Source organism: Cornus florida, unplaced genomic scaffold (assembly GCF_030987335.1).
Source record: "Cornus florida cultivar Cherokee Brave unplaced genomic scaffold, ASM3098733v1 CherokeeBrave_3.0.0_Hap2_Chr06, whole genome shotgun sequence".
Lineage (NCBI taxonomy): Eukaryota > Viridiplantae > Streptophyta > Magnoliopsida > Cornales > Cornaceae > Cornus > Cornus florida.
This window is the reverse complement of record NW_026775576.1, coordinates 39,566,808-39,585,657: the sequence shown is the minus strand read 5'-3', so window position 1 is coordinate 39,585,657 and position 18,850 is coordinate 39,566,808. Positions and strand designations below refer to the sequence as shown.

The following is an 18,850-nucleotide window of genomic DNA, read 5'->3' as shown; positions in this document are numbered from 1 at the left end:
CATATTTATGAGTGATTTAGTAGTGTTGTTCTCTATCTCATCGGAATTGGAGGTATATTGAAGATTCAGAGATTCCGAAGAAAAAGCAGGATTTAATTCTTCTACATCAAGTTCAGATCTTGAAAAACAGAAGTAAAAGCGATCACACTTTGAAAGGGTTGGAGCATTCGAGGAGTGTTGTCTGATCTACCTGCTACTCTTCTACAAAAATCAAGCATAAGCCTGAGGTCAAGTTGCTATTGGACGGGGAGTCGCAAAGCCAGAGGATTGTCAGCAATTGGTGTTTGGTAGAATGATAGGATGTGAGCTAGAGTCAAAGTTCGGTGTATTTTGTTTCAAACATAGTGGATTGGTTTACTTTGGACTGAATAGTGCACGAGATTTTTCCCATGCAAACAGTTGACGTATTTTATTAGCTAGGGTTTCCTCGCTAAAAATCCTAGTGCAATCTCTCTAAACTTAACTTGCTTTACTTTTCAGTATTTATATTTATGATTGTAGATGTTTAATTGATCATATAATTTAATCAATCATAAATTGAGCAAGTTGACATAATAATCAGATTTAGGTCAGTAAAGGAGTTAATCACAATTAAAATCAACTAACTGTTTCCGCACCCTGCGTTACTCTATTTTCACAGTTTGGTATTAAAACGGGATACTCGATATACAAAGTAGATCATATTTATTGATTTATTGTTGATTTTTGCATCATGTCTAAAAATTCATCTGTTATTGATGTGTTGTATTTAATTCCTGTTTTTGATTCTGTCACAAGCATGCAAATTGAGTAGTCCAAGTTTAAAAAGGATTTTGAAAATTTGTTAGAGAAATTGAATCTTGCGAAACTTGATAGAGATATTTATAAGTTAGAGGTTTTTGTTTCTAATAAGAATTTAGAAGAAATTGGCCATAATAATTTGAATCTTCTTCATAAAATTGATTTTCCGGAAAAGGATCTTAAGAAGGTAAATTTGTTTAATAAATTATTAGAACTTAAGATTCATAATTTGAGTAGTGAATTTGTTAAATCAAAGAAGTCTTTCCAGAAAGTTGATATTGACACTTGTAAAATTGATAAGTTGAAAGGAGTGGTTGAGAATATTAGGAGTAACAAAGATTTGGTATCAATTTCAAATGATTTGTATTTTTAAAAATGTAAAGATATTTTTGTGAAAGTTGAAACCAAACCTTGTGTTATTTCTAGTTCTGCCAAACTTATTTGGACATATCATTTTTATGGTAAAAAAGGGCATATCAAGTATAAGTGTCAGAAAAGAAAATTTGAACTAAGAAAGGAATTGAAAAATCAATACAGTTCAAATTTGAAGAAGAAGAAAATTAGGAATTCTGAGTTTTGTGACACTTTGCCTAGAATAATAAAGAAATCATTACATAATGAATCTAAAATTGTTTGGGTAAAGAAAGAGAATTTTAAATGCCTTGCCATCCATACTGCACTTGGAGCATTTGGTCCATGTAGTTAGTACTTTGATAGTGATTGCTCTAGGCATATGACAGGGGATAGAACATTGTTTACCACTTTTAAGGAATGTTCAGTTAGTACTGTTACTTTTGGTGATAGTAATGCTTCTATTGTAAATGGCAAAGGTAAGATCAAATTTCCAGGAATTGGGGAATTAAAAAATGTTCTATATGTTAAAGGTTTAGCTGCTAATTTATTGAGTATTAGTCAAATCTGTGATGAAGAGTTTCAAGTAAATTTTACTCAACAAGAGTGTTTTGTAACTAATGAAAAAGGTGAATGCATCTTGAAAGGAACTAGAACTTCTGATAATTGCTATGTTGTGTTTTCAAATCCTTCACTAATGTGTTTTTCTGCAGTTAATGAAGAGGCTATTTTATGGCATAAAAGACTTTAATAATTTAGTAAATTTGTCTAATAATGATCTTATTCGAGGTTTGCCTAAATTAAAAATGTCTAAGAATAAAATATGTGATCCATGTCAATTAGGAAAACAAACTAGAGTGTCACATAAAAGACTTATTCATAAAATCACTTCTTGACCTTTAGAATTGATTCACATGGATTTGATGGGTCGCATAATACCTAATAGCATTGGAGGAAAAAGATATATGTTTATTATGGTTGATGATTTTTTTAGATTTTCTTTTATTGAATATTTGAGAGAAAAATCTGATACTATTGTGAATTTCAGGTCTATTTGCCAACTTATTCAAAATGAGAAGGGATATCGAATTAATCGGATTAGAAGCGACAATAGAGGTGAATTCGAACCTAAGGAATTTATTGAATATTGTGATAAGAATGGCATTAAGCATGAAATTTCAGCACCTAAAATACAACAACAGAATGGTGTAGTGGAAAGGAAAAATAGAACAATTGCAGGTATGGCACGTACTATGCTTCATGAGAATAAAATTGCAAGTCACTTTTGGGCTGAATCAGTACATACTGCTTGTCATATCCTAAATAGAGTTTATCTTAGGCCTAAAACTAAAAAGACTTCATATGAATTGTGGTATGATAAAAAATCCACTGTTAAATACTTCAGAGTCTTTAGAAGTAAATGTTATATCCTTAGAGATAGGGAACACTTAGGAAAAATTGACTCTAGAAGTGATGAAGGTGTGTTTTTGAATTATTCACAAACAAGTCGGGCTTATAGGGTTTTTAATCTTAGAACCAAAGTGGTTATGAAGTTTATAAATGTTGTATTTGATGATACAAAATCTAAGATAACCTCTTCTTAACTTGATGAAGAAGAAACTAATTTTGAAATTACAAGAGGAAGGAAAGAACCTACAATTCATGAGGAAGAAAGAGTTGAGAATTTAGGTGGAGAAGGTGAAGAGGTTGAAGAAGATGAGAATGAGGAATTAGAGATTATCACTGATATATTTATAGGAATTCCTGCACCATCCTTAGATATTCCTATATCTAGCAGTTCTAGAGTTCGATCAAGTCATCCAGTTGACAATGTGATAGGTCCATGGGATCAACATGGTACTAGGAGTACAGTCCGTGATCATTTAGGACACTCATGCATTGTAAATGACATAGGACATTCATGTCATATGGTTCAGTTTGAACCTAAGAATGTTAATGAAACTCTTCAAAGTGCTAATTGGTTTATGGCTATGCAAGAATAATTGCTTCAATTTGTGAAGAATGATATTTGGGAATTAGTGCCTTGACTGAGTGATGTTAATATTATAGGGACCAAATGGATTTTTAAAAATAAACTTGATGAACATGGTGTTGTAATGAGAAATAAAGTTAGATTGGTTGCACATGGATACACTCAAGTTGAAAGAATTGATTTTAATGAGACTTTTGCACCTGTTACTAGACTTAAGTCTATTCGACTTCTTTTTACTTTTGTATGTCACTTGAAATTTAAATTGTTTCAAATGGATGTTAAAAGTGCTTTTCTAAATGGTATTTTGCAGGAAGAAGTTTATGTAGCAAAACCAAAAGGTTTTATTGATCCACATAATCCTGATTTTATTTTTTATCTTAAAAATGCTCTTTATGGTTTAAAGTAAGCACCTAGAGTATGGTATGAGAAGTTAACTTCTTATTTAATGTATAAGGGCTTCAGAAAAAGAGGAGCTGATAAAACATTGTTTATTTTCAGGAAAGGAAAAGATTTTCTTGTTACTCAAATATATGTGGATGATATTGTTTTTGGTGCTACATATGATAATGTTGTTCATAATTTTTCTAAAGATATGAGTAATACTTTTGAAATGAGTATAGTTGGTGAGCTGACTTTCTTTCTAGGTCTCCAAGTGAAATAACTTAATAATGGGATTTTCATATCTCAATCAAAATATGCAAATGAGCGAGTTAAGAAATTTGATATGAAAGATTCAAAGTGTAATACCCCTAATTTTCAAAAGGATAAAATGGAAATTTAATTTTGTTTTTTATTGCATTTTTTTTATTTAATGTGTTTTATATGTATTTGCTTAATTGATTAATTGATTATTTGTGTGTATTTAAATTAATTGTTTTATTTTAAATTGTTTGACTGTGTTACTTTAATTGTGATTTAATTTTAAATTGTGTTTAACTGTTTTGCTTTAAATTGGTATTTTTAATTATATGCTTTATTTAATTGACTTGTAGGACTTGTTCGGTATATAATTTTATATGGTTGTGTATATAGTGTAGGTTTAGGGTTTTTCTTTTATAAGGATTAATTAGCCGACATATGGTTAGGCTGAAATTAGGATTAGGGTTTTATAGAGCATATATATATATATATATATAAGTTATGTCTGCAAAGGTTTTAAAAACCCTTTTCCCCGTAACTAGAAGAAGAGAGAAACATATAGGTTGAGGGGAAAACCACGAAGGGAAACTGATAAAGGCTTTCAGTTATGGACTGAAGGTCGTGTCAAGGAGGAAGGAATGATTTACTGTGAGATAGAAATGGAGCAGTAGGAGGGTTGCCGGTAGTCGTCAGTTCATCAGAAACTTTAGAGACGGCGTTGAAAGGTTTCAAACCGAAACCTAAAGGCAAGTTTTATTCTATCTCCTTCCTGTAAACTTATGTTCTGTGCATTCTAAATAGACTCCAAGAATCTAATTAAACTTTTAAAATGGACGTTTATGCATGTTAGATTAGGCGGTAATCTGTTTTACGTTCTTGCAACTTAAACTGTTGTTTTTGAATAAATTGTTCGGTTGTGAGTTAAGTTTCTTATTAATTAATTCACACTGGAATATGAGGAGTTTCTAGGACTATAAGAACTTAAATTGAACCCTAAGAATGTTAAAAAGATTTGGGATAGGACAGTGAACTTCGCCGGAAGCACAGACGATAACCAGACGAAGAAGGAAGACAGAGAAGGGCTCTCAGGGGGGAGAGCCGGCTCCCTAATGGAGGGAGCCGGCTCCCATGAAGAGAGAGCAGGCTCTCCATGAGGGAGAGCCGGCTCTGGAAGTTGTAGAGCCGGCTCCTATGGTGGGGGAGCCGGCTCCCTTGAACAAAAAACTCTACGAGGTGTTTTTGGCTATTTTTGTGATTTCAAGGGCTAAAAGGAATTTCTGAAATTAAACTGGGGGGTTTTTAAAAGATGTTTTGAACCTGTTTGAGACCCAGGGATGTTGGTTTAGGCAGTGGTAAAAGACATCATGAATTATAAAATATTAATGTGCACGCTGTCAAGAAGGAAGGAAGACTGATTTGCTAGTTGTCTTAGCAAATTAAATGAACTGATATAAAAGTGAGTGTTAGGATTTTATATCAATGATATATATAACATATTTCAGTTCTAGGAATGTTGGTTATCCTGTGTTTATGGACGTCATGTAATTTTAAATAGTAGGTTGCATGCTGACAGGAGTTGTAGGAATTTTAGTTGTTAGTTTTGTATTAGCGAACTAAATAGACTAGTATGGGAATACTTTTGGGGTTTCATATAAGGTACTCCGTGTAGATTTCTGAGTGTCATTATATCAGACACAGGATTGATAGTGAGGATAAAAGGGACGTCATGTAATTTAAGTATTAATTGACATGCCGTCAAGGATTGTGCAGGTTTAATTGCTAGTTTGATTTTAGCAAACGAACTGGACTAGTATGGAGATATTTTTTGGCATTTTAGTATAATGTGCTCAGTTATAATTCTGGTTGTCATTATATTGCGCTATGAATGTTAATTAATGAACTGTTATAACTTATGTTCGATCAATTATATGGATGTGGATAATTTAAATTGTTTAAATTGATTATAATCATATACTGGATACATGATAGGCTCTTATTAATATCTGTTTTCTATTAAGTTGGTTTCTGGATATACTTGATGTTCATTTGAGTGTGCATCATTTATGGATCATGTGCATAATATGCACCGGTATATGACGGTGGCATATCGGAGATGGATTAGATCAAAAAGCTAAGTCCTACCTCTTCATACATACGGAATGGATTAACTAAAACAGTTAAATCCTACATGGTTTCATGTCCTGTCAACTAAAACAGTTGAACAACATATTGGATGATTGTTTATATTTCTGTATTATGAAGGATATGGGTTTAATTAAAACATTTAAATCCTAATTATATGTCGTGTCTGGACGACGAATAGTTGAGCCACACAACATTATATTTGGATGGAATTTATATACATATATATACTTATAGTACTGTGATATGAGCTTGAGTCTCAGGATCATGATTAGGGTGCGTATATCGCAAATGTTGAGTAACTAGATATAGCTAATGTTCCCTGACCAAAGATGTATATGGCCATTAGAAAGTGTGGTTTACATGTTTCCTTCTATGCAGGCTGAACTACACTATAGGCTAGTGAGCATCCTATAGTGTGTATCTATATATTTATGGACTATTTTAGATATTGCCGAGCTATCTAGAATGTATCTGCGTATCGGGTTTATGTATGGATCTTGCATGTGGGCCTGACTCACTTATTTTTTAGGTGTTCGTCAGTACCAGGCTTAGAGCTTGATCGTGATGAAGCATGTACAGTCACTCACTCTTCCGACTACATAGGATTTCCTTTCTTATTTTAGTTTTGGATTTTGGTTTTGTTATTATTGTTCATTTGGGATTATTAGGGGTCCACTGGATGAATTCCCGAGTTGTAACGATTTAAAAATTAAATTTAATAAATTTATAATATTATTTTCGGAGGATTTTTATATTTAGATTTCTGTTCAGCGTATTAATTTATTTTAAATTCTTTTGTATTCCTGCTTGTTTACATATTGATTGTTTGGTGCCCCTCGGATCTGTGCTCGGACTTGATCACCCGTGGCTCTAGAATCGAGGGGTATCACACAAAGCATGTGCAAACTCTTATTAGTACTTCATCCAAATTAGATAGAGAATCTAATCATAACAAGGTTGATCATTTCTTATATAGGAGTATGATTGGTAGCTTGTTATATTTGGCAGCAACTAGGCCAGATATTTCATTTAGTGTAGGTGTTTATGCTAGGTATCAAGCTAATCCTAGAGAACAACACATTTTTGCAGTCAAACGCATTATTCGTTATGTCAATAGTACATTGAATAATGGATTGTGTTATTCTTCTGAGTAGGCTATATTGATGTTGATTGGGATGGTAACAAGGATGATGGAAAGAGTGCTTCAGATGGTTGTTTCTATGTTGATACTAACCTTGTTTCATGGTACAACAAAAAGTAAAATTGCATATCTTTATCATCTTGTGAGGCTGAATACATTGCTGCTGGAACTTGTTGTACACAATTGTCTTGGATGAAACAGATGCTTCTGGATTATAGAGTTGATTAAGGTACTATTGCTATCTTTTGTGATAATACTAGTACAATTAATATTTCAAATAATCTAGTTTTACATTCTATGACTAAGTACATTGACATTCGACATCACTTTCTAAAGGAACTTGTTGAATAAAATGTTGTGTCTTTGGAAAAAGTGCATACTGATCAGAATTTAGTTGATATTCTCACTAAACCATTAAATGTTCCTAAGTTTTCTCATTTTAGGAAATCTATTGGTGTTTGTTGTCTTGATTAGATGCATTGCAAAGACATAGTCTAAAAATGATTTTCATGTATATCTTGAATGTCTAGATTATATTTTTGGGAAGTTAAGCAAACCATATTGATTGAGTATGTTGAACACAAGGAGTTAATAACACATGGATTATTTATGGAAAACATACAATAGTTATGAATTGATGAAATTGGTTTTGCTTACTTATTTTGTATAGTAAATAAATCATTGATAGTACATTTACTTGAGATATTATTGTTTTGGCCAAAGAAAATGTTGATATGATTGATCATTGTCTTAGAATTTAAATTTGATTTATGGGTTTTAGACCAAAAGAGTGAAAAGAAAAGAAAATTGAAAAACAGTTTGGAATGAAAAGTGTTTGAAAAAGAATAAAAAATATTTGTTGTTTTGAAAAATGTGAGATGGAAAAGGCTACCTTTAGGATTTATCCGAAAGTTACCTTGATTCAAAACAAATGGGAATGAGGGAAAGAGCTGGCTACCCATAAGCGTGAAAGTCGCCAATGTGCAAAAAGAAAAATGGAGCACAAAGAGAGAAATAAAAAAAATCTTTTGCACATGTTGATTATTTGATTTATAAGGATATGTGATATCATTAATATATTATCTGAAATCTGAATAATTGACAGAACATATGTTTTTGGAACTTGGTGGTGATTTTACTACACTTATTAAGTTTGTGAAACTTTGTTGAATTGATCTTGTTTAGTTATATTGACACATATAGTCTTGTGGAGTCTACATTCTCATTGGTTTCAATTTACAAGATTTATATAGTTGGTTGTTTCCTACTTCTAGGATTTTTCTTTCTTTAAACCTTCGTTAATTTGTGACAAAAAAGGGGAGAGAGTTTAGAGTCTTATCATTAAAGGGGAGATAGTTAAGGGGGAGAACTTTTTGCATTGAGGGGGAGAAGAACCATTGATCATTGCATGTGTTTACATTGCGTTAATATTCTGGCATTAAAATTTGTTATTTTATGCTTGTGTTTATTTTCTTGATGAAGCTTCACGAATAGCTGTATTTGATTTAATATGCAGATTACAGGTTGCTACATGTGATGAAGCTTCATAAGGTTCAAGAAAATTTCGGTGGTTTAATTACTTTAACAATCATTATAATTTACTTTCCTACTTTGGTAGATTACTGAATTGTTTTTAGGGTTTTGTTACGAAATTGCCAAATGGGGAGATTGTGAGATATATATTTTATATTTGGTTAATTTCGTTGTCAAAATAAGTCCGATCGAGTTGTAATTTTTCAGTTCAAAATTTTAAAGATTTAAGATCGGATGCGTATTTGAAAAAGTTAAAATGTTCATAATATACTACACTCCAAAATGATGAGAACAATGCTTTAAGAAGTTTTAGATGTAATGAGAACACTTTGGGAGAGTTTCGGAAGTTTCTAAAGAAGATTTTACGTTTTATCCATCCTAAATTGGTTCCTAAAATCTTGAACTGGTTCCCAAAATCCTAAGCTAGTTCAACATTAGCAAAATTAGAAAAACTCAAGACTGGCCATCTTGAACCGGTTCCCAAATTCCTGAACCGGTTCAAGAGTAAAAGAAATCTTCAATGTATGGTTCAACCCAATTGCTTTACGCTACGGTCAGTTTCAACCCAATTGCTCTACTAAAACGCACTTCAAAAGATCTCTTCAATTGTCCTCCAATCAATCCATCTAATGGATAAATCATCCCATTGATTCACATCACTCGCATTATGCACTGCTTCCTCACCTTGAATTTTCTTTAACCTGCTCCAAGCTACTCAGTTGCAGTACTCCAACCCACGCGTCTGTTCCAACCCAGTTGTTCTACTCTACGCCTAGTTTCGAACCAATTGTTTTACTTCAACCCACGTGTTTGTTTCTTCCCAACTTTTTTCTTCACACTGTTGGATGGTTTGGTATTTAGAGTTTCACAATCAACATATGTATTGATGTTGATGTTGGCGTTGTATAACACCTACCGCAACAACAATATCAACACAATAATAACATCATAAAAACCATATCTAATGCAAAAAGATATGAATGAATGATGTAAGAACACAAAATAATATATCTCATGTGGTACCCTCAATCTTGCAAGATAATCTCTCACACGAACTCTCTTATAATACATACAAGTCGAACTTTCACACAAAATACTTGTGAAAAAATAAATAAATAAAACAAGAATGCATGATGCAGTAATCTAAAGACTCTAGGACTGTATTGTACATGGCACATGGTTTGTATTTTCAGACCTTATATTCATATAGAACAATATTTGCTCCTCACTCAATATCTTGGACTTCATGCAAATTTGTTCTCCAAGTTGAGAACTTGTTTTCTAAGTAAATTAAATAAAATAAAATCGAAAAGACAATTCTAGGATACATATGTGTGTGTCTTTTCTACTGAAATACATTCTTGAATTGACCTATAATAATTTTATAAAAATATCAAGTAAACTCAAATTGAAAATTAAATTCTAAGTTAAAAATGTTTCCGTCAATCCAAGTATCACACTAGGAGTGCCTTTGATTGAGAGAGTGTGCAAAGTTCAATCGATGTCCTTAGATAATTCTATCGATCAAAGATTGCATGGTTTTAATCGATCGAAACATACTAAAGTTCAATCCAAACAGCAACAACTTTCTGTTTTTGACCTTTTTGACATGTGATTGACTTGAACTAATAAACACATACTAAAAACATCAGAACAAGTGCTAAAAGGGTATAGAAAAAGTTTTTCTTGATGCATACTGATATATGGTGTCTAAGGCAACTTACAACTTAACAAAAATAGCATAGATGCAATTTTCAGAAAACTTTTTCGTGATACTCAAGGACATGCTTAAAATCAATATGGAAAGTATTAGAACTATCAGCAAAACTGATCCTACACAATATTTGTCTATGATTTATCATGTACCTAAAAGCATATGATCATATATAATGTATACGCATGTACCTAAATGATGATAGATGAAATTAACTTGTGATTCTTAGCATCGAAGCTCATACTTGAGAAGATTATATCTTTACCCTTTGAAGTTGATCTTCGGACTAATCTACCCTTGGTAGAAGAAGTTGGATTGTTTTGCCATTTGATGAAGTTCTTGGAATATTCTTCCATTTGTAGTAGAACTCAAGACTGTTTTGCCCTTTGAAGAAGTTCTTTGATTGATTTTCCCTTTGTAGAAGATCTTAGACCTTTTTGCCCTTTTGATGTAATCATTTTCAAGTTTTTATAGATATTTTAATAAAAATGTAAATAATATTTAATATAATTATTTATTATATTGAATATTATTATAGTAATTAAATTATCTTTATGGGAGTTATTATTTCAATAGTAAATTATATCATTAGCGGTTATATATTATTTCTATATATAAAGCATCCACCAGTTTGAGAGATAGAGGTATTGGTCTAAAATATAGAGAGATATATACTCGTATCATATTCTTTCTATCTTTCTAATATTTGTATATATGAGTATATATGAGTGATGATATATGAATGAGCGAGACTCTTATAGAAGTATTCTACATTCTATTATATACTATTTTATATATTGAGTTTATGGGTAACGAGACCCGTATAGATTTGGATCTAGTCTTCCTGTGGTCGTGCATATAGAGGAGACGCCGCTGCGAGCTAGCTAATTATGTTGTATCTTGAAGCTGACTAGTTTTGTCAATACTCGTACGAAGAGGAGGACTATCAGCTTTAGGTCAATGTATTTACATATACCTCAACAATCAAGTTAGCATTTTCTTACCTATTTTAATATTATCTTCGATCATTTCATAATTTCTATTATTATTTTAATTTTTAATGCAGAATTTTTATATTGTTAAATCCTTGTTTATCATTATATCCAGGTTGTTCAAGTGATGTATTATACATTTTAATGAAAGTATTTTATTTAGATAATTCATTGGTGTAACTGGTCATTCTCTTTAATCATTGTGTATGAATTATTGTATTTTATAGTTTTCTATAAATATGTGAAATTTTCACAACACTAACTAATATTTTCTTCACACTTAAATCATCTACCCATTCTATTTCTATTTTACTCACTAAACATATAATTATTAACTTACATTGAGTGGGTTTTGTATTGCGAAATTTGTTAATCTCAATATTAGAATTACAAAATTCTTTGACACTTTCAATTCTCCATTGAAGGATACACAAAATGATGAATCACCAAGGATTGTAAGTCTAATGGTACTTTATGATATTCCAAAGTACTAAAAGGTCGAGAGACGGCTAGCATCTCCCCCGACAGGAACGGGACGGATTTCGGGCTTACCTGTTAACACATCCTTTAAGGCTATCCATGTATGTGGATCTCCAACCAAAATAAGAGAGCAAAAGGTCGAGAGACGGCTGGCATCTCCCCCGACAGGAATGGGATGGCTTTCGGGCTTACCTGTTAACACATCCTTTAAAGCTATCCACGTATGTGGATCTCCAACCAAAATAAGAGAGCAAAAGGTTGAGAGTGCAAATTTTCATGGGACAAAACAAGTTTTGTGAGTATATTTATTTTTGTTTTTATTTTTATTTTTTCAGCGAGTTTCAACAAGAAAAAAGAAAATACACGGAGAGTGGGGGAGGAAACACAAGCCTTGATCCATTTATCATCATCCTTAAACATGTTGGGAGCAATGGAAGCTCTGATATCACTTATTGGGAGTGGTGCACAGCAGAATCGCGACTAAGGAAATGTACAGCAAGTGTTCTAAGGACATGTCAACTTCCCAAAAAAAAAAAATTTAATGCAGGGCAAATATATGCAGCCTTACTTAGAGACCGTATAACTTGAGAGAAATAACTATTGATAAATGATAAAGCAATGAAAAAGACAAATATTATTAGTACCAAAAGAAAAGGAATTGAATAAACATTATGCCTATTGTTAGGAAGAATTTCACAAAAGAAGAAGAACAAGTATGGGTGGAGAATCTCGCTAGATGGATAAAAATCATTTGTATTAATTTGATGTCCTTGGCTCAATTAATAGAGCTTCTTTTATCTCTTTAAGCAATGAGAAAGATTGGATCGCCCATAAAGGAATCGAATACCGATCATAAAAGCTACAAAGAAGAAGAATAGATGCAAATTTCCAGTGATGAGCTCAAGCATCATTATATTCCTTTTTATACCTTTTAAGAGGTAAATGTTTGATACACCAGCCCTACCTAACGTGAAGGCAAATCACCAAATCCACTAATTAATGAATGTTTAATTTGTCTGTAAACTAATGAAATTATGAACTAATTTATTACATTCAACCAAAGCAACAATTTTCACACACACACACACATATATATATATACAACATCAAATATCAAGTTTGCTCTTAATATACATCCCAGGTCCATGAGATGAAACAAATGACTAATTTATTTGTGTGTGTGTGTGTGTATATATATATTACTGATCTCTTCCTCATCTATGAATAAGAAATTAATTCACCTTATATATAGTGATTTTTTAATGTAAAAAAGCTATTTATCAAAAAAATATATGTAACAATCACATTCTACGATTATCCATGATGTGGATGAATTCTTGCTGATAAGTAAGTAAAAGATCATTTTCGATTATATATATATATATATATATATATATATATATATATAGGATAATGTTTGTCTTAGGCCGCATAAGAATGAATTTCCTTTTTATGATGAGGTGACCTAATAAAATATCAACAGGTATTAAAGTTTTAAAAGAAAGAAAATAATGATTACAGGAATAGAAACTGATCATTCCCTCTTTCTCTCTCACGTAGCAGCGATATATATCACTTTTGTGTTTTGAATCAAAAATCAAATAATATTCCTTTTTAATTTTCGTACATCATCATCTTCATAAATTCACAAAGTTTATTAATTTTTAATTAGTCATTTGGTCTTCAAAATTGTACAAGTCACTCAATTATATATATATATATATATATATATATATATATATTACATATCTTCTTATTATGCTTGCCAAATGGCAAAAGATGAATGGTTTACTTTGGAAGAAAAGAAACAAAAATCCAATATAGGTGGCTTTATAATGTCAAATTAAAAAGCTTTAATTAGGAGCCATAATTATCTGGTGGTACTACGTAGTCTGTGCATGAATTTGCTAAGCCATTGTCTTTATTTATGAGTGAAAATGATAGCTCATTTGAGCTAAAAACAGATTCACATGCACTATGTTTGTGGTTAATTATTATTGGTCCACTATGAGAAGAAAGAAAATACCAATTGAACCCATTTTTTATTATTTCATGTTTATTTGAAGTTTCATGTGTATATATTTATATATATAAAAAAAGTGAATTGAGTTTATGTTAGAGTTTAAATTGCATAAAATATGTATTTATATATATAAAAAAAGTGAATTGAGTTTATGTTAGAGTTTATATAAAATATGTATTTATATATTTTATGCAATTTAAACTCTAACATAAACTCAATTCACTTTTTTTTATTTTTTATTTTTTATTTTTATTCCGTTAGATAATCAACCTAACTTTTTGATTGATAAAAGATATTCAGATTTTTAGCAGATCACTAACTCTCAACTAACCCAAAGTCAATATATACTTTCCTATATCTATTGGAGTACACATGCTATTTTTAAAACTGAAATATGATTTAAGTTATATAAAACTCAGTTTTTGTTTATAGAAATACTAGGGAATGACAAGCTAACAACATTCCAAAAAAAACCCTAAATTCATCCCCAGATGCCCACAGTTTCCTTGGATTATGGGGAGCCCCATGTGATAACCGTACAACCCATCTCTCCTTACATCCCTACACGTGTGCGAACATTGTTTTTTATTTATAAACATCCAAACACACCTTAACCCACTCACAACCCTTTGCACTCCCAATATATATATATATATATATATATATATATATATATATATATATATTCTTTTCATTCTATAGAATCTATACAAAACTTAGGGAAACTTTAGTATATTCATTTGCACCGATGAGTTCATTCTCAATTGCTAATAGATGCTAATTTCACGTAAAGACAATTCAGTTTACTTGTAATGCAGTTTATATATTATTCAATATTCAATAATTGAGATTGAACAATTATATTTGAATGGCATTTATATTATTCTATTAGATCACATTCTCACAATAAGAGAAACATTATGATAATATCATTTCAGAATACAATTTTATCCTTATCTCATCTTTTTATAATTTCATCCACAAATAAATTGTTTAGTAGAAGTTGCACCAATGAGAAAAGTTACAATGCGACCGTCCATTCTCAATTATTAGTAGATGCAAATTTAAAGTTAATTCAGATTACATGTTATTTAGCAACTAGGTTAAATAATTACGTCTGAATGACGTCTATATTATTCCATAAGACCACATTATGATGATATCATTTTAGGACTATAATGCAAATTTTTATTAATCTTAATCGTTAGTAAATGCAAATGTTAAGTAATGTCAATTCAGATTACACGTTATTCAGCATATGAATGTTTAAACTCACTAGTATACTAATAATTAAATTTATTGATTTTCTCTTCCAATTTATTGAATTATTATTTTTATATAATTTACATATAGCAAATTAAAAATAAAAGAGTGGACAAGTGCTTTTTTAAAATCTCAATAATACTAATAATTATATACGGAAAATTTTGAGAGGTGGGCACTTGCGCGCGCTTGGGTTAAAGTTCCCAAATTCAAAAAGAAACGGATCCATGGGCCGACCCACACCCGCAGCTAATTTTCAATAATAATAATTTTTTTAATTAATTAATTATTATTATTATTATTATTATTATATTTCCAGCAATGATAATGAGTTTTCAATGCCCAGTATCCAACCATAGAGTGCCAACACAAGGTCACTTGTCAACTAAAATGACTAAACATCCCCCCAAACAAGTGCATATACCATGTACGTCCAATGTATGTTCACTCAACACTAGAGAGATTGAGGATCCCAATTTTCTCATGGAATAGAAATGGATGATTGAATTTTTTGTCAAAACAAAATGAAAATATAAAAATATATATATATATATATAGATACCCTCTATTTACATTAGAGAAATGCTCTTTAAAGTTGAAGATTCCATGATATAATAAATGAAACCGATATTAGAACATATACTACACTATATCTTGTGGATTAACGAATTTTTTGAAGTAAGCTAGGAGATTTAGGGGTGCGGTACCTTGAAAAATTGTAGAAAATTTTTATAACTGATATCAGCAGAAAAATGTTATTATAAGACCGTTTTGACATGATATTAAAGTGACTCATTATTATTAAAACACGAATTCATCCTATAAGAGTGTCTTAATCGTAGAACTTCCCAATTCTCTATATTAAGGGAAGGAAAGTCCAGCTATAAATAGGGTCCTAATTTTAATAAAATATTAAATACTTTGGGGTATATTACCCGAGTCATCCTAGCCCTTAGATGTTTTGAGGCCATCACCACATTCGTAATCTAACGGCTCCCACTACTTCAGGTATCATACCCCACTCATGAGATATATAATATATATAAACACCCAACAACAATACTAACAGATATACACTAACAAAACCTCATCCTTTTATATACACTTCAGCACAACCATTTTACACGGATAACAACAATGAACAACAGTAGCTCAACTGTATAAAATAAAAAAAAGCCAATCCTCGACACCACCTTCTCTCTTTCTCTCTCTACCCAAAAATACTCTCCCCTCTCTCTCTCTCTCTCTCTCTCTCTCTTTCTCTCTCTTGATAGAGAATAAGAGATATGGAGACAACACCTTCGCCGGAGGTTGACCTGGACAATCTAAGAGCCATCAAAGTACTGGGTAAAGGTGCAATGGGCACGGTTTTTCTCGTCCATGACCGTTCTGCCCCTGCGCGCTGCCCGTTTGCTCTCAAAGTCGTCGATAAATCCACCCTCGACACCAAGCTCGACGCTGACCGCCGTGCCCGCTGGGAACTCTCCGTTCTGTCGCGTTTGTCCGACCCGACACACCCGTTTCTTCCGACACTGATCGGATCCTTCGAGACCCATGATTTCCTGTGCTGGGCCGTCCCCTACTGCCCTGGCGGTGACCTCAACGTCCTCCGGTACCGTCAGACCGACCGCGTCTTCTCTCCGACGGTCATCCGATTCTACCTGGCCGAGATCGTCTGCGCTCTCGAACACCTCCATACCATGGGCATCGTCTACCGTGACCTCAAACCCGAGAACATACTCATCCAGCAGTCGGGTCACGTCACCCTCACCGACTTCGACCTCTCACGAACGCTCATTCACAGACCCGTTAACACATTCTCCGACCCTGAACCGGAAAACCCAGTTGTTCGCCGGAGACACCGCAGGAATTTCACCCGGTTCTTCCCGATTGCCATTCCGGATAAGAAGGGGCTGAAGAAGGCGAAGAGCGCGCGCGTCTCGCCTGTGAATCGCCGGAAACCGAGTTTCGCGAGTGGGGAACGATCCAACTCGTTCGTCGGCACGGAGGAGTACGTTGCTCCGGAGGTGGTGCGTGGAGAGGGTCACGAGTTCGCCGTCGATTGGTGGGCCCTCGGGGTACTCACGTACGAGATGCTGTACGGTACGACGCCGTTTAAGGGGAAGAATCGGAAGGAAACGTTTCGGAATATTCTGATCAAGAATCCCGAATTCATCGGCAAACGGACGGACCTGATTGACTTGATTGGACGGCTGTTAGAGAAGGACCCCACGAGAAGATTGGGGTATAACAGAGGCGCGTGTGAAATCAAAGAGCACAAGTTCTTTCGCGGGGTAAAGTGGGACCTGTTGACGGAGGTGTTACGGCCGCCGTTTCTGCCGGCGAGAGACGAGGCCGAGTTAACGGACGGTGGGTTCGATATAAGGGATTATTTCACCAAATTAAAGTCTCCGCCGTCAGTTCCGGCTTCTCCGCTTAACGTTTCACTAACGGAGTTCTGAAACTGTATTCTAGGTTTGTGTACATAAAATAACCGTAGAACGTGAAAACGGCGTTAGTTAAAAATAGTAATTGTTAGTTATATATAAATATATATATATATAGAATTATGTATTTTACTTAGATGTTTATACTCTTATGTGGAATTTTAGATACGCGCTGTTGTTGGCGCGTACGGTACAACGCCTCAGTAGGGGAATAAAATTGCTTGGAATTGGGGTAAATTTGGGGTGATCTTGGAAAGTTTTGTTTTGCAATTTGTTTGATAGATAGGAAAAGAATTTGCTTTTCTTGCAATTGATAGTAAAGGGTTGTTTGGGTTTAAAACTGAGAATATATGTCCTAAATATCTAATTAATACACCTTTACTTGGAAAGAAGGAGATTGATGATTATACATGTTTAAATGTGTCTATGCATATGTGAATTTGAAGCTCCATTAAAAGGTGAATTTAGGTAACATGGAGGTAGTTAGATCTTTTACGTTTATCTTTTTGTACTATAATTTTTTTTTTTTTCTTTTTAAAGTTGGTAATAAGGGTATTCTCACTATATTATTTTGTTAATTATTATTATTAAAACTCATACACCTGCATATTAGATTTGAACCATTGGCTATGGCCTTGAAAAGGAGAAGGAGAAGGAGAAGATATCACATTATTTTATCTAGACAAGACTTGTACTTGTCTGCGCACACATGACACGAACTGCTGTGATGACTCGTTGCACGATACATCAGACACATTGAATATCTTTTTTTTGAAAAGATGCATTCTATTTTATTTTATTCTTATTTTTAATCTTTTTATAGGAATACCCATATGTCCCTACAGGGACTTGAACTCTTCTTCTTTTCTTTTATTTTTGAAAAATGAGAAAATACTACTAAGATATGGCCTTATTGAAGGTGAGAAATCCTCGATCAACTTTTTGTAATTCATACACTCACATTTTTTTGAAAAAGTTAAATTCTTTATTTTCTAATTCAGGAGACAAATTTTCCTATACTTGTTGCACAGTGTAACGGACACATTCGAATCATTCATATAATGCACGCGTATATTACACACATGATAATGAACGATATGCTGGGGCAAGGAAATTTTTCATACTTCCAGAATGCGAGGATTTATGGCTTCAACCTTTCCACCTATTGAATGACAAGTTCAACAATTAATAATCCAATAAGTAGGATATATATATATAGATATGCAAGTTTGCAATAATTTCATGTAACAATTAAACGGTATAGATGTTATAGCATTGCATGCTCTCCCGCACGTGGCGGAGGAGTACACGGAGGAGTACATAAAGGACATCCCTCTAAAAAACAAAAA

General features: G+C 32.8%; 1 protein-coding gene and 1 non-coding gene across 2 annotated transcripts; both read left to right on the top strand.

Annotated features, from left to right (window-relative positions):
- Positions 1 to 11,894: 11,894 nt before the first annotated feature.
- On the top strand, positions 11,895 to 12,012 carry LOC132315506 (U6atac minor spliceosomal RNA). The gene has a single exon (XR_009483693.1). It is a non-coding gene; the product is annotated as a U6atac minor spliceosomal RNA (small nuclear RNA).
- A 4,150-nt stretch (positions 12,013 to 16,162) lies between these two features.
- Positions 16,163 to 17,738, top strand: LOC132311348 (serine/threonine-protein kinase UCNL-like). Its single transcript, XM_059809233.1, has one exon. It carries the CDS (start codon positions 16,341 to 16,343, stop codon positions 17,514 to 17,516), a length of 1,176 nt encoding a protein of 391 aa, XP_059665216.1. The 5' UTR covers positions 16,163 to 16,340; the 3' UTR covers positions 17,517 to 17,738.
- The last annotated feature ends 1,112 nt before the right edge of the window (positions 17,739 to 18,850 follow it).